Source organism: Electrona antarctica (genome assembly GCF_951216825.1).
Source record: "Electrona antarctica genome assembly, chromosome: 12".
In the NCBI taxonomy this organism is placed as follows: Eukaryota; Metazoa; Chordata; class Actinopteri; order Myctophiformes; family Myctophidae; genus Electrona; species Electrona antarctica.
Window position 1 is genome coordinate 10,979,309 of NC_136793.1, and position 14,715 is coordinate 10,994,023.

Genomic DNA, 14,715 nt, shown 5'->3' on the forward strand with positions numbered 1-14,715 from the left:
AAATATTGTACTTTTATTCCACTACATTTATTTATTGAAAACTTTAGTTACTAGACTTTGTCGATTTTGATTATTTACTATGAAAACGTAATTTAGTTAGTTAGTCCGTTACCCCAGGCATGACCATATATGGTCATGTCTGGGGTGACGGAGGGATCAGCCTGGAGATCCCTGATGTCATCAATATTGGCCAGCAACTCTACATCTGACCTCAAACCTCAAAACATTATATATATCCATATCCATATCCATATATGGAGATGACCTGTTCTGACATTCCATATGTTGATCCCTCCCCATCCATCCTTCCTCTTCGATGTCTCCCTTTTGAGTGATACCTGTCCATTTAAACTCTAGACGGGCCTGCCCCAAAGTTATTAGTGCAGCCGCGCCCGGCAGCCGGCGAAAACAAGAGTTCTCAACAGGCCCGGCCCTACCCCGACACAACACACTCCTTATATGGCCAGTACAGAATTAATTCCATATGTTGATCTGACCCCCCATGCCAAAGCACCAGCTCTCGCCCAGCAGTCTGCCGTCACCCAGGCGGATGCGTGCACGCGACCGCGATTCTCGCCCTTAGGCGTCTTACTGGTTATTAGATGTATATTCATGTATATTACAAAACATACATTAACACAAGCTTGTAGATTGGCTATTTTCAAAAGATACATTTGAAAACTTGAAATGGGACATCATAGCGAGTCCTTTCTACTTTTGGTAGCCTACTTTAAGTACATTTTGATGCCAATCCTTTTGTAATCTTACGCAAGTACATTTTGAATTCCTGACTTTTACTTGTAACAGAATAGTTCTACATTGCAGTATTGATACTTTTACTTAAGTAGAACAATTGAGTACTTTGTCAAGAACAAAAATAAAAAATCACACTCGTGTGAAGTAAGTGGTGCAACTCCGTGTGGGGGTCCCCGGGGGGGGGGGGGGTTGCAGACCCACAGGAACGCACCCAGGGTGCCGGCCCGATTCCGGCGAGCCGCCCCGCATCCGAAACGGTTGAGAAATGACAGAGTTACCGTGTGGGGGTCCCTCTACTATACCCTCTACTGTACTGTACTGTACTGTCACTGTACTATACTGGCACACCCAAAATCACCATATATACAGTTAATATGTGCGTGTGTGTTTGTGTGTGTGTTAGGTTGCGCACAGGTGGTGAAAAACAACCATGCTGTTTCCGTGCTCCCAACAAAAACACTTATACCAATTCAGCATAATCACACGCTAGATCCCTGCATCTTTCTCTTATCTTAATACAATAGCAGTGACCAGCCACAACCTTTCCTCCTTTCCTGATGGCAAGTTATTTAACCTAATTCCCCAGTGCTGGAGGGGAGCGCTGCCAATGGACACCCAGCCACTGGGATTCCTCTGTCCTGGAGGGGAGCGCTGCCAATGGACACCCAGCCACTGGGATTCCTCTGTCCTGCCAATGGACACCCAGCCACTGGGATTCCTCTGTCCTGTCCTGGAGGGGAGCGCTGCCAATGGACACCCAGCCACTGGGATTCCTCTGTCCTGTCTCGGCTGCCTAGCAACACTGAGGAATGGACAATACCAGTGGTCTGAATCAAGAGCCCAAACTACTCCCGTTTTCAAAATAGAAAGATATACTTCTTCTTTTCACAAGCAGTAGGAAGACAGCACCACTAGCCTGCGTATAGTGTCAGAGAGCATTCAATTCTGAAAATGCCATTTTGGGGATCTTGCCTGGCGGGCATTATACTGGCATATAGTTTTAAACGACTTAAGTCCTATTATACTGTACTTTGCGGACTCTAGCGAAAAAAGCCAATCTACAAGCCGCTCAACACTAGTGAGCTTGCAGATCTGTGATTGCCACCCCCCCACCCCTCCCGAAAATAGGGGTGCGAGGTTAAAAGTGGTAATATACAAATTAAGCAAATTTGATGTCCACAAAACAAGTTCAGGGTGGGCTTCCCTGTGTGACTGTGTCACTGGGGAGGACAGTTTTCCCATGCGCTCCCAGAGTTCCTCAAAAAAACAGGGGGGAAAAAACTGCCTGATTCAGAACCAACCAGCACATCCATTGTTGAAGAGAGAATCCCTCGCTGGCTTTGCAAAGCGAAGCCCTCCAAAGCTGAACAAGCAGAAAAATTAAGACAAACATAGCACGGCACAGCATCCAGTTTGTTCCTTCAGCATGGCTTGTTGCATTATGAGAGTACGACTACAGTAACTGAAGGAATGCAGGGCTGGGCTGCAACTATATTTTCGATCATTCTATACTGTACTTATTCGGTTAATCCAATAGTCTAAAAGCGATTATAAACTTAATTTATACCATATTTTATACCGTTAAAACAGCCAATCTTACACGCTCACATGGCGTGTTGTAAGCTTGCAGATCGGCTATTATAAATATGTTTTTGAAATTCAAGCTTTTTGCCCATGTTGACATGCCCAAAATAGGGATTGATTATTAATGGATTATGTTATTAAACAATTGATTATTGATTATAATTGATTACATTTGTTAGTTTGATCAACTGTTGCATTAGTTTTCATGATTCTGAATCCATTCCAAGCATTAGTTTTGCACAAAAAACACTCCTTGGGCTAAAAACGGCCATAATGTGACAAATGTGATGAGGTCAGCACATTTGGGCTGTGGCTATGGCTATGTGGCTATGGCCGTTTTTAGCCCAAGGAGTGTTTTTTTGTGCAAAACCAATGCTTTGAATGTTTTCAGAATAATGAAAACCCCCTAGTTTGACACGTCACATGCATAATGAAATTTTGAAAATGTTTGCTATATGTTAATGGTATGGTCACATATAACCAACTATAAAAGATATTGCTCAATGATGACAGCCGTTCAGCAGGAGGATTCATCAATGCATGTATATAGACAATATTTTAGGCAATATTTGGCCTAAAATATATATAATAACCGCTAAACGATTATTTGTTTTATCTGCTGATTGTATCTGCTAACAAAGCACTCTGCATGTCATAGGTATGATATACTCATGTATTTGCTTAGGTTAGGGGTGTCCAAACTTTTTTCAAAGGGGCCATATTAGAAAATATTAAAAACACTCGAGGACCAACTACATTACCAATATAACCATATGTCACGTGCAAGGTAAAAATGAAATAAAATAGACTTTCTTTGACCTGCACCCCCTGGGGACTCCCAGGGACCCCCACATGGTAACTCTGTCATTTCTCTACCGTTTCGGACACGGGGCGGCTCACCGGAACCGGCCCGGCACCCTGGGTGCGTTCCAGTGGGTCTGGACCCCCCCCCCCCCCACACACACACGGAGTTGCACCACTCACTTCACACGGGTGTGATTTTTTTATTATCGGTTATTAGCATCGGTATCGGTCTTGAGAAGCAAGAAGTTATCGATATCGGTATCTGTTGCAAAAAATCTATATCGTGCATCCCTAATATATATACACACACACCAAATTTCCCACTTTGAACACAAAAAAGGCAACCCTGAATGAAATTGGTAGAACCTTACATTTATGTCATACGTTACAGGAAAATGTAAATCTTTCCCCCTAAGACACAGTATGTGTCAAGAGGGAAAACTTGAGACAATAGTAGTTTCCATCACGAAAATAACTTCATACTTCCCCCAAAATAGCAGATCTACAAGCTCTCAATGCGTCACGTTGTGATGCGTTGTGAGCTTGTAGTTCGGAGGTTTGGTGATCCCGTCTTACCAAGTAGGTTTAGGCGGTTAAACTGATGTGATATTGATGAATTCCAAATATTATGAAAGTATTCTGCGGCACCCCTGGACTTGCGTCATGGCACACTAGGGTGCCACGCCAGACCGCACCCGCTTCGAGAAACCCTGCCTGCCCTAGGAGGTACCTGACCTCCTTTTTGGACAGTAGACGCATCTAAAGTCGCTATATGGCAGTCAGGCAGATGAGTTCATGAAGACCGATTTATTTTTTATTTTCCATGTCACCCACGCTATTTTAAGGTATTATGGATGACAGTCAACCCTGCAGCACTGCACAATTAGAACATAATGACAATAGCCACAGCTGCCAAAATAACGCATTACCGTATCGGTAATGTGTGGAATATGATGACATTGTATTGGTAGTTAAATGGATTATGTTTGTATGAAATATGCATTTGTATTTAAGGGAGGTTTTTTAGTATTTTTGAATCCCACTTTACTCCTAGATTGACTGTGTTATACAGCACACAGTAAATCTTTTCTAACTGATAAGAACACCTGGCATGTCTCTGATATACAACTATGTAGGTTTTTTTTGTCTAGGGAATGTGCTACTTCTGAGCACAATAAAACATCAGCGATTGCAACACGTTTCAAAGTTCTCACAACCCCCTCTAAAGGTCAAGGTTATACAGTAAAATCAGTGTTAAATCTTGAGTCTGAGGTGGTTCCATTTGTCCCCCCTGCAGAGTTACACTCAACACAAGGCAGGGGTTCACAATCACAAGCAGAGGTTCGTCAACCCCTGTGGGTACTTGCCAGTACTGCAGGGGTTTCACAATATTGTGAGGGAAATACGATTAAAATGCAGTAAATATATATATAACATATATGTTGTTATGTTCTGTACAGAATTATGGTTGTAATTAATTTCAATTGTAGGCTACAAAAGTGTGAGTCTAAAGTGAGACAGAGTTGTAACTGGACACTACATGTGTAGTAGCCTATACCTTTTAAAACTGCAATTACCTTGTAAGCAAATTTTTAAATCATAGGGGTCAATTTAGTTGAACCTTTTGGATAGAAGGAGTTCAGTGCTCAGAAGCGGTTGAGAGTGAGAGAACTCCTGCTCCAAGGGCTGTTCAAAAATGAAAACCTGCATTTCATTGTGCCAAAGCGTCAATTAACCATATTAGGAACCTCGTTCGACTGTGATGTAATGTGAACTGCTGGAACCAGATTGAACTGGACTTGGGACAGACATGGGAGAGCTGAGTGAGAGAGAGGCGAGCTGAGGCTGAACTTTACACTCCAGTAAGTTGCCATCCCATTAGCATCCGGCTCTTCCTCCCCACAGGAGATTCATGGTGCTGAAAAACAACTCCAAATATGTTCAAAGGAAAGACTTAACGAGACGTGAGCGCACAATGGCACACAGCGCACAATGGAGGAGAGCTCTGCAACCTACATTTCAACCATTCACCATCACACACACAGGAGGCTTGTGATTTCATGCCCTCGTGTGTTATGCGGGGAAGAAACTATATATTTTTTTTAAATGTGGAAAAAATATATATTAAAATTAGGCTCTTAGGCTATGAGGAGAAACCTGACCAGAAATTCCTATTCCAAAATTAAACAAAATCTGAAATAGCACGAGCATATATGTTTACCAGTTACACCAATATGGAGCAATAAACCTTTTCATTTAACTCTGCTATATTAAAGAGGGGCATATAGCTAACTCTGTCGCACACACACGTGTGCAATTATGGAAATAAGAAATAAAGCAAACTTACACACTGGGTCATCCATTTTCATACTGCTTTGAATGCGGATGGAGGCTGGGAGTGTGTCTTCGATCAACTGGGCGATCGACTGAAATCAATGTATATCAATTGGCCATTAATAATAATAATAATAATAATAATAAATTAAATTAAAATAAGTTATACAACACGTATCTCTGATTCAACAGAACCTAAACAAATGACATGTTTTTTCTTCTTCTTACCTCGAGTCCCAGGGTGTCCAGCATTTCCCTCTTCTCCCTCTCACCTGGACCGATGTGTCTCTCCGCGAAGTCATCGTGCCTGGGCAGGATCCTGTCGATCTGTCTGGAGGAGAACGCCGCGGAGCTCCCGTGCAGACCCCGGCGTGCTGTCACGCTCACGCCGCCGGTGGTGGTCGCCTCGGCATCGCGGAGCTGCTGCTGCAAGATCCTGATGCTGCTCCTGCTGGAGGAGGCTCTCACGGGCTGGAGTTTCCCCCTGGAGGAGCCCAGATGTCTGCAAGGTGCGCTGGGATTCAACGACCTCCTGGTGGTGGTGGCGAGGAGTATAACCCCCCAGGACTTGGCACAGCTCTGCATCTTTATTTATTTGTCTTTAATATAATTTAAATAAATCTCTAAAACAGGACATGAAAGAAAATAAATCTCTTTTTTGTCTTTCTTTCTGACTCTCTCTCTTGCTTGCTGACACAAAGAGAGAGAGAGCGAGAGAGAGAGAGGAGAGCGAGTGTGAGTGTGAGTGATGATGCGACCTGGAGGAGTTGTGTCACAGTCTTGAGTCTTCTGCCAACTACTTCAAACTGCCTTGGCTTTTAAAAACGCCCATCTACTTGCACGGGAGCGAGCCAATCCGCGCACGAAGCGCACGAGAGAGAGCCAATCGGCACGCAAAAGCCGCGGCGGCGCGGTGACGAGCCCCGGCTCGGTTGCTGGCATGCATGACTCTGCTCTGCTGTGCTGGCTACTGAAGGCTACTAAACTTCTTCTCACGTGCACGTCCGCTTGATCGATAGGGTTTGGTGATCCCATCACCCAGAGGGACTTGACTTCCCTATGATTGGCTCAGTTGGTTGCCTGGCTACTGCTTGTTTTAGCCAGTGGTGGAAGAAGTAGGCTGTTAAGACGCCAGAGGGCAAGAGAGAGCTTCTTAATATGGCACAGTTGAGAAGCAGGAGTTAAACTATTAATCTGGTGTTAGTGAGGTCAGATGTAGAGTTGCTGACCGGCTCATATATGCAGATCTATAGTACATCAAACCATGCATGGTTATCCGGGGTTTGATGAGGTCAGTGTGTCGTGATCTTCATATATGGAGATCCAGGTGATGATAGTCGATCAGCTCCACGCTCCATATATGGCCGTCTCCATATATGAAGATCACGACACTAACCTCATCAAACCCTGGATAGCCATACATGGAGAAGACTGGATTATGATTATCATCACCTATATATGACGTGATGTCACGATGCATGACCATATATGGAGGCGTGGGGTGATGGACCGACTGATGGGAAATGCACGTTTTCATAGTAAACAGCGACCTGCGGTTGCAATAATAAATAAATAATGATTTATTGGTTGTATATGTTGTATAAATGATCTAAATCTTCAAAGTAAGTAGTAACTACCGGTAACTAAAGCTGTCAAATAATTGTAGAAACTGAGATGTATCATTGTAGGCCTACCTATAGTGGAGTGGAAATATATGTATAGGCCTATATCAGACAATGGACACTTACGTAATGATAAAGTAGGCAATTGTACTCAGTAGATAGCTCTGGTCCATCACCATATTAAGGCTATGGACCAGAGCTACTCAGTAGACTACTACTGTACTTACTTTCAACCACTGGTAACTATAATGCCTGGGAAACGGAGAGACAGCAAGCAGCCTAATTAAAATACCTGAAAAACGTCCTATCTTCCTCCGTTAATGTCCCTGTTCCCAAAAAGGCACGCTTCCACACGCACTAGGGTCCACAACAACTACAGGCATGTCGCTCTGACATCGCATGTGATGAAGGTCAGTCTTTGAGCTACTGGTCCTGCAGCACCTGAAACCATAGTTGACCTTCTGTGCACGTTCTGTACGAGGCTAACATTGATATAGAAGATGTGATTTCTCCAGGACCTTCAACACCATCCAACCACACCATCTAGCCGAGGGGCTCCCTGTGATGCAGGTGGGTCGGTGCTCTCAAGTCCATAGGAAGGCCCGGTCCCACATGGTGCGTAGATTTGTACTAGGGACATCGAGTAGGAATTTGTTTACAGATCTGAGGGTGCGGTTGGAGGTGGAGGTTTACGAGGTGGAGAGTTACGACATTCGGGCCTAACATAGACAATACCACGGAGCTGGTGGCCTCACCTGGGTGCCCGTTTTATATGTTTTATCATGGAACCAAATGGAACCAAATGGATAAGGGTCCATTTGGTTCCATTTGTACACGTTCAGAGTTACAGACCTGCAAATATGACAAAGCGATTAATGCTGGCCAAAAATATTAATCTGACAAATCCTTCTTTTTTTGTTTTAATATACCTGACAAAAGAGTGTACTGTAGTATATTGTGACATGAAAGGGAGAGTGGCATTGAAAATGGTTCAATATCAACACCCTGTTCAACACCAAAACATATTGCACAACAGCCTCCACCTCTAAGCCCCCGACCCCCCCCCCCCCCCCCCCCCCCACCCCGCCTCTTTTCTTTTTTTTATACCCCCCCTCTCATTTATTGTTATGTGTGGATACAGTAGTATGTTGTATCTATGCTCGAAACATTAACATTTTCGGCAACTCCTGTTACAATGTGTAGTTTGTTGATAGTAGGAATCTAAACAAAAACGCACCACCGGAAGCAGAGGGCTGAAGGAAGGTACTGTATCCATTCTCTTACCCACTTTCCTCAGTGTATTTACTGTTTCCTGATGCGTGAAGCAGGATTACATTACCAAACAGAAGCATCTTCGTATGAGGAGAATGTAATGTGATTGTAATATCATACAGTACATAACCATACAGATTTAGAATATTACATCATTATAAATTGGGTTGATGCACATATTTCACAAATGTACAGGTATGTTTGCTGGAGTGTAGAAAAGAAGAGAAGTCCGCACACAGCTCTGCTCCACAGTTTAGTTTAGTTTGTTTTCTGGAGTGCCCAGCTATGTTCAAGTTACTGTAGATAGGTATTTTACCCAGGTTAAGAGGTGAGTGTTTTACCTCTGTCACCCGGACCCCTTGTCTCAATGAATGTCTTTTCTTATACCTGCTCTTTATCCTGTAATAAGGTTTCTCTTCTCTCTTTCCATAAATTTCCGGTGATGATGCCTAAAAACAGCAGCAGTCCAAGGTTTCGGTTGGAGACAAATGTCTTCCAGCAGTCCTCTGGCTTGTTGATGTCAAGCGTGTAGATCTACACAAGAAAGAAGGACATATAACGATAGTTAGATCACTATAAACACTGTAACTAATAGACAGTGATTTTAATACTGTGGCCAATTACCACTTGAACGTTCGACAAAAATAGCAAGATCTACAAGCTTACAACACATTGCAATGCGTTGTTGGCGTGTGTGTTATTTAAATGTTGTACGGGTCACTGTGTACCTCTATTGTCTTGTATTGTAATGTATTGTATTGTATATGTATGCTGCAGTGTGGGTCCTTGTGTCCAAGACGGATTTCTCCCTCTGGAGACAAAATAAAGTAACCTTGAACCTTGTTGTGAAGTTCTAGATTGCCTAGTGTTGGTCAAGAGATTTGGTGTAGAGTGAAACGAGAGCATACCAAGTACAGATGAAACTCAGGTCCGTTTTTACTAAGTATAGAGTGCTTAAAGGGACATTTTCAACCAATTGGAACTGTAAAGTTCGTAGACACAGTGACAGTCCTAAAATGGACTTTCAGAGAATGGTCAACGTCGTCACAATGCTCCTAAAAGGTTATTATACTGCCATTCCTAAAAACAGAATTTGAAGATGATATATTTTTACATCCTCCAGTATGACTCAGTGAGGCTTTATGCTAAGTTTTATTTGCTCCTCACTTTAATATCACTTTAGTAGTCTGGCATTAAGACGTCCTACCTGACGCATTAGGTGCAGGGTCACTGTGGAAAGTACACCATAGTAGGGTAGAGTCTGCTCTGCATTCACCCCCGCCATGACCAGCCCTGACACCATGGCCACCATAAAGCCGCTCAGCCATGGTTTGGTTTGCTCCCCAAACCTCAGTGCCGTCGACTTGACTCCTATCCGGGCATCGTCATCTTTGTCCTAATGGTCAACAAGGAAGAAAGGAAGAAAACACTGCTTATATATTGCCACATATTCTTCCTTTTATATGATGTTTTTACATAATTGATAGTATTGTATATTTGTCATTAAATGTTTCAATGAATTGACTACAAAGGACCCCAATGGAAACAAGCCATAGGCTTTCTTGGGTTAAATCCTCTTAGCAAACCTTGTAATGAACTGTACTTTCCTGTGCTCTTCTTTTGACAAACTGTTAGTACAGTATTCAAACTATCAATCAATCAAGTAAAAATGAAAGAACTTTCTGTTGCCTACCTGGTGAGCGTAGATGGTGTCATATATCAGTGTCCACATCACTCCAGAAAAATACAAAGGGAGACACACTGACCAGTCGCAGGACCCCTGGACAGCAGACCATCCCAACAGTGCTCCCCAGTTGAATGTTAGTCCTTAAAAGGAAAACAATGTCACTTATTTGAGTGGCAAAGAGCCAAAAACGATAAAAAGATTTTTAAAAAGCATTCATTAATCCATAACGTTACCTAATACAAGCTGTGGCCAGTAGGTGATCCTCTTCATCAATGGATAGCTGATGACCAAACACATCGAAGCAGCACCAAGGGCTATACTGTCAACAACACAATGACAAGTATTGTGTCACGCTATATTACGCAGCAAATTACGATAGGCCTATCTCACAGCCCGTTTTTCACGCCCACTTCCGGTAAATAGTGGTGACTTTAACATGAGCATTTACACGTTTTTTTCTCTGGAGAATCTAAGTACATTTTCTAATGTAAAAATGTGACAGACCAATATTATTATGAAGCAAACAATATGGTAAATCAGCTCGAACAGATAGAACAAACCTTACCTTGAGAAAACAAAAGTTGTAGACTTCTTAAATTACCTCTGTTAACATGAAGCGTCTATGGAGTGACGTCACGCTATCACCACTAACCCCGAAAGGGGGCGTATTAAGGGGGGCGGGGAAATTCTGTGAGATAGGCTTATTAGAGTAACGCATTACATTGAAATAAGTTGGGCAGGGACTACATGAGACATGTTGGAACACCCCTGGTCAAACTGCACGCTTTGTTGAATTTGCTTAAGTGAAAATAAATTGTCTTTTTTGGAGGCAGTTGAAGTTGAACATGAAATAAAATGACATAGAATTAACTGTCACACATTCTCCAGGTGACATCTCAGAGGAGAGTGGGGAGTGGGGAGAGTAATGAAAATGCCAGTGTGGGTGAAATCTGTGTGTGTGTGTGTGTGTGTGTGTGTGTGTGTGTGTGTGTGTGTGTGTGTGTGTGTGTGTGTGTGTGTGTGTGTGTGTGTGTGAGTGTGAAAGAGATGTGACACTGCCGCTTCAGGTTGTACTTGTGCTTTCCAAGACCCACCTTGCCCGCCCTACCCCTCCCATTCATGCCCACACTGTGTCTCATTGGATAGCCGTCTCCCTCTCGTACAAGACAAAACAAGGCACTACTTTTTCCATCACAGCCAAAACACAGACATAAACCAACACAAGACAAACACAAGAAAGAAGGAAACAAGAAGGAATCACACAAAGGTGAAGTCACCAAAACACAGGCGACACAAATTTAGACAATGAGGTATGAATTTGTTAAATGTAATTATTTACTAGTGTAACAGAAAAGGCAGGGTCACGGATACTATATAGAGAACTGTGAAACAATCGGTTTTCCAATGTTTTCCTTTAATTAAAACTAACTGGCTTCAAAATGTATTATAAAATAATTATAAATGTTGATGTACATTTTCCGGTCAATAGTATAGTAGTAATAATGTGAGTATTGAGTAGTAGTGGCAGCGGTGGCCGAACGGATTGCGGAGCGGTCTTGATACCGGAAGGTCGCCAGTTCGAATCAGCGGTCCGACACGTTAAAATTACCACCGCTGAAGTGCCCTTGAACAAGGCATTGAACCACTACGATGAAATGTTCTATGAGCAGGGCCTGGCTGGAAACAAGTTCTTGAGCTTAGCCCAGATACCCTGGGTAAATATAGTAATCATTTCATTTCATCAGTACCTGTAATTATTAAGACACAGCAGGACACCCAGTGCAAGAGACAGCTGGCCTCCAAGGAATACCAGAGCCTGTGTCTGAGAGATTTCCCCCGAGGCGATGGGACGTGTGGCGGTCCTAGACACCTGCCATAAAGAGAAAAGCAATATTCCATTGATAAACATATAATAACAAACAATAATAATCACCGCCTAAGTCCTATTCTTTTTTTAAAGTCTAAACTATATCATTTTAAAAAAAAAGGTTTTCAAACTGCTCAGCACCCCACTTGAGTGCCATCCATTACAAACTTTAAGTTGAATATTTGAAAAACAAGAAAGCATCAAACTGTAAAGTATAATTTGTGCTCAAGAGATTCGGTGCGGATCGGTCCAGTAGTTTGTGAGATTAACTCCAAACACACAGCTAGACTCCTGCAGAGACATTTTAACATTTTCAGCAATAAACGCTCAATAAAAGCTCACCTTGTAGATCGTTACTATTTCAAATTTAAAAACATTTTATGCCTATAATAACATGCCCAAAATAGGGACGCCAACTTTGTCATGGTTTTCTTACAAATACAATACCTTCTTATCAATGTCTTTGTCCCACATGTCGTTGATAGTGCAGCCTGCCCCTCTCATGAGCAGCGCCCCCGTGCCAAACAAGGTTAGCATCCCCAGGTGGGGCAGGCAACCAGGGTCTGCAGCCAGACCGATGCTCCACGTACAAGGCAGGTACAACAGCCATGTCCCTACCCCCCATAGACACAGACCACAAGAGCACATGTCAGAGTGACGCCGACTTCAAAATCCATTCTTATAAAACTGTATCCAAATAGAATAGAAAGTAGGTGGATATGGAAGTATGGATGTACAAACCAATTGGCTTATCGAGTCTCATTAGCCGAAGGTACGGCCGGACAGCTGCTGGTGCCAAATTCACAATTGCGGTTGACAGGCTGAGCTGTCTTTTACCGTAACCTGCGTTCCCTAGTAGTTTGACTGGTGGACGAGAGCCTGCCAAGAGGCTGCTGAAACCTCTTGGCAGTGTGGTCGGAGCCAAGTCAAGTCCCCGGCCGGTCCTTCTGTCCTTCTGGAGTGTGCAGCCGGAGAGAGCAGACAGGTGACTGTAATGACAGGTGCCATGGTGTGCTCTTCTGCAGGAATTCAAAGTGAACTGCCAGGTCAACCTAGCAGGAAGCATGATGGCGTTTCTCTCTCTTCCCGTTATCAGGCCCAAATTGTTCACAGCCTTTACACATCTGAAAGAAAAACGAAATGAACAATTCCCTGACTCACATCCAATGCGTTTCAAGAGAAAGGCCTGTCCCACTCTCAACATGAATGTTTTGCTTACAATATGCATTTCTTTTGTGCTGCCAGCTGAGCTGAACAGCTACACAAAAAGAGAGGTGTTTGATTGTGTGTGCGAGCTGTGTTTGTGTTTAGCCAGGTGTGTTACAACAGTGTTGTAACCTGTGTATGTGTTGGTGTATGCTACTTTGTCACCTGCTGTAGGGCAGGCTGATGATTGAATAGCAGATCTACAAACAAAGATCACAATATGATTTGATGCATTGTGAGCATTTCTGCCTATAATTCCATGCCCAAAATAGGGGTGTTGGGGTTGAAATGCATGATATGCGAGTAAGGTCATTCACTCTCAGTCTCAGTTATTAAAATTGGCGATCCTATTGTTCAAATATTGACATGATTATAGTTCATTTGTATAATGAATTACAAAGGTCCCGCCATTGAGTTAACGTACTGTGAATAAATCTGGATGACACAGCTTCCATAGACATAATGCAGACGATGATGATCGAACGCTCAGGCTCAGTCGCTCACTATTGGTGCAGTGATGTTTTGCGTCCGGGTGGAAACAAACATGTGGGTGAAAGGGTTTTATTTATTTCCCACTAGATGGCAGTGTCACCTTCCATGCACGGAGACAGTCTACTTTCACCCACACATGTCAAGCCATCATGGCTTAAATATATGACTGCCATACACACTGCTATACTTTTTTCTAACCGTTATCATACCGTTTCATACCGTTATTGGTCCTGTGGTTCGATCCACACATCTGTGGTGGCCTGGTGGGGTCTGGGGTGGAACCTGGGTTTATAACTCCACGTGGAATATCAACAACACTTTCATTATTATGGTGAAATTATGTTTTGCTACGAACAGCGGTTAATCGAAACACGCATAAAGGACCAAAGTATGAATTCTGTCAACATATGAGTTGTAATGTGTATATAAGCGAAGGCAGTCTATTATTGTGATGGAATCCCAAAGCATTTGGAAATGTTAGAAATTGTGGGAAACATTAACTTCCGGTCAATGATGTTCGGGATTTCACAATAAAAGTGTGAATTATTATTATTACCACCATTCTTGGTGACATAACGGGTCTAAAGGATTTAGACTATAGCACAGAGCTCTAGGACTCAGCAGCAGTCGTACCCTGCAGACATACAGTAGAGAGCTCTAGGACTCAGAGCAGCAGTCGTACCCAGACAGACAGCAGAGAGCTCTAGGACTCAGAGCAGCAGTCGTACCCAGACAGACAACAGAGAGCTCTAGGACTCAGAGCAGCAGTCGTACTCTGCAGACATAGAGAGCTCTAGGACTCAGAGCAGCAGTCGTACCCTGCAGACATACAGCAGAGAGCTCTAGGACTCCGAGCAGCAGTCGTACCCAGACAGACAGCAGAGAGCTCTAGGACTCAGAGCAGCAGTCGTACCCGGACGCGTACCTCATGGCGCGCTCTGCTTGTGCACAAGTAGGCCATACATGGCCTACTTGTCGAGATATTATTGGTAGGCCTTTATCAGCTACATATTAGCGTGTTACATTGTTTACACTACATATCATCAAATTAAGTAAAATTACAATAAGAAAATACACTTATAGGCTATAGG

At 43.1% G+C, this 14,715-nt stretch overlaps 2 protein-coding genes across 3 annotated transcripts in view; both read right to left on the reverse strand.

The window, feature by feature from the left end:
• gldc (glycine dehydrogenase (decarboxylating)) overlaps positions 1–6,182 on the reverse strand; it is a 33,639-nt gene extending 27,457 nt beyond the window's left edge. The window contains exons 1-2 of the mRNA XM_079515818.1: positions 5,707–6,182; positions 5,492–5,570 (exon numbers count right to left, since the gene is read on the reverse strand). Coding sequence (XP_079371944.1) covers positions 5,492–5,570; positions 5,707–6,063 — 436 coding nt within the window. The 5' untranslated portion in view covers positions 6,064–6,182. The remainder of the gene's footprint in view (positions 1–5,491; positions 5,571–5,706) is intronic.
• Positions 6,183–8,192: 2,010 nt separating this feature from the next.
• Positions 8,193–14,076, reverse strand: LOC306933789 (4-hydroxybenzoate polyprenyltransferase, mitochondrial-like). 2 transcript variants are annotated; one of them, XM_079516109.1, is made up of 9 exons: positions 13,844–14,076; positions 13,557–13,635; positions 12,668–13,050; positions 12,374–12,540; positions 11,808–11,929; positions 10,293–10,378; positions 10,066–10,199; positions 9,580–9,768; positions 8,193–8,906 (listed from the first exon to the last, which is right to left on the reverse strand). In XM_079516109.1, exons 3-9 carry the CDS (start codon positions 12,990–12,992, stop codon positions 8,754–8,756), a joined length of 1,176 nt encoding a protein of 391 aa, XP_079372235.1. In that variant the 5' UTR covers positions 12,993–13,050; positions 13,557–13,635; positions 13,844–14,076; the 3' UTR covers positions 8,193–8,753. The 2 variants fall into 2 exon arrangements, with proteins under 2 accessions (XP_079372235.1, XP_079372236.1); XM_079516110.1 differs by lacking the exon at positions 13,557–13,635.
• Between the last annotated feature and the right edge of the window lie 639 nt (positions 14,077–14,715).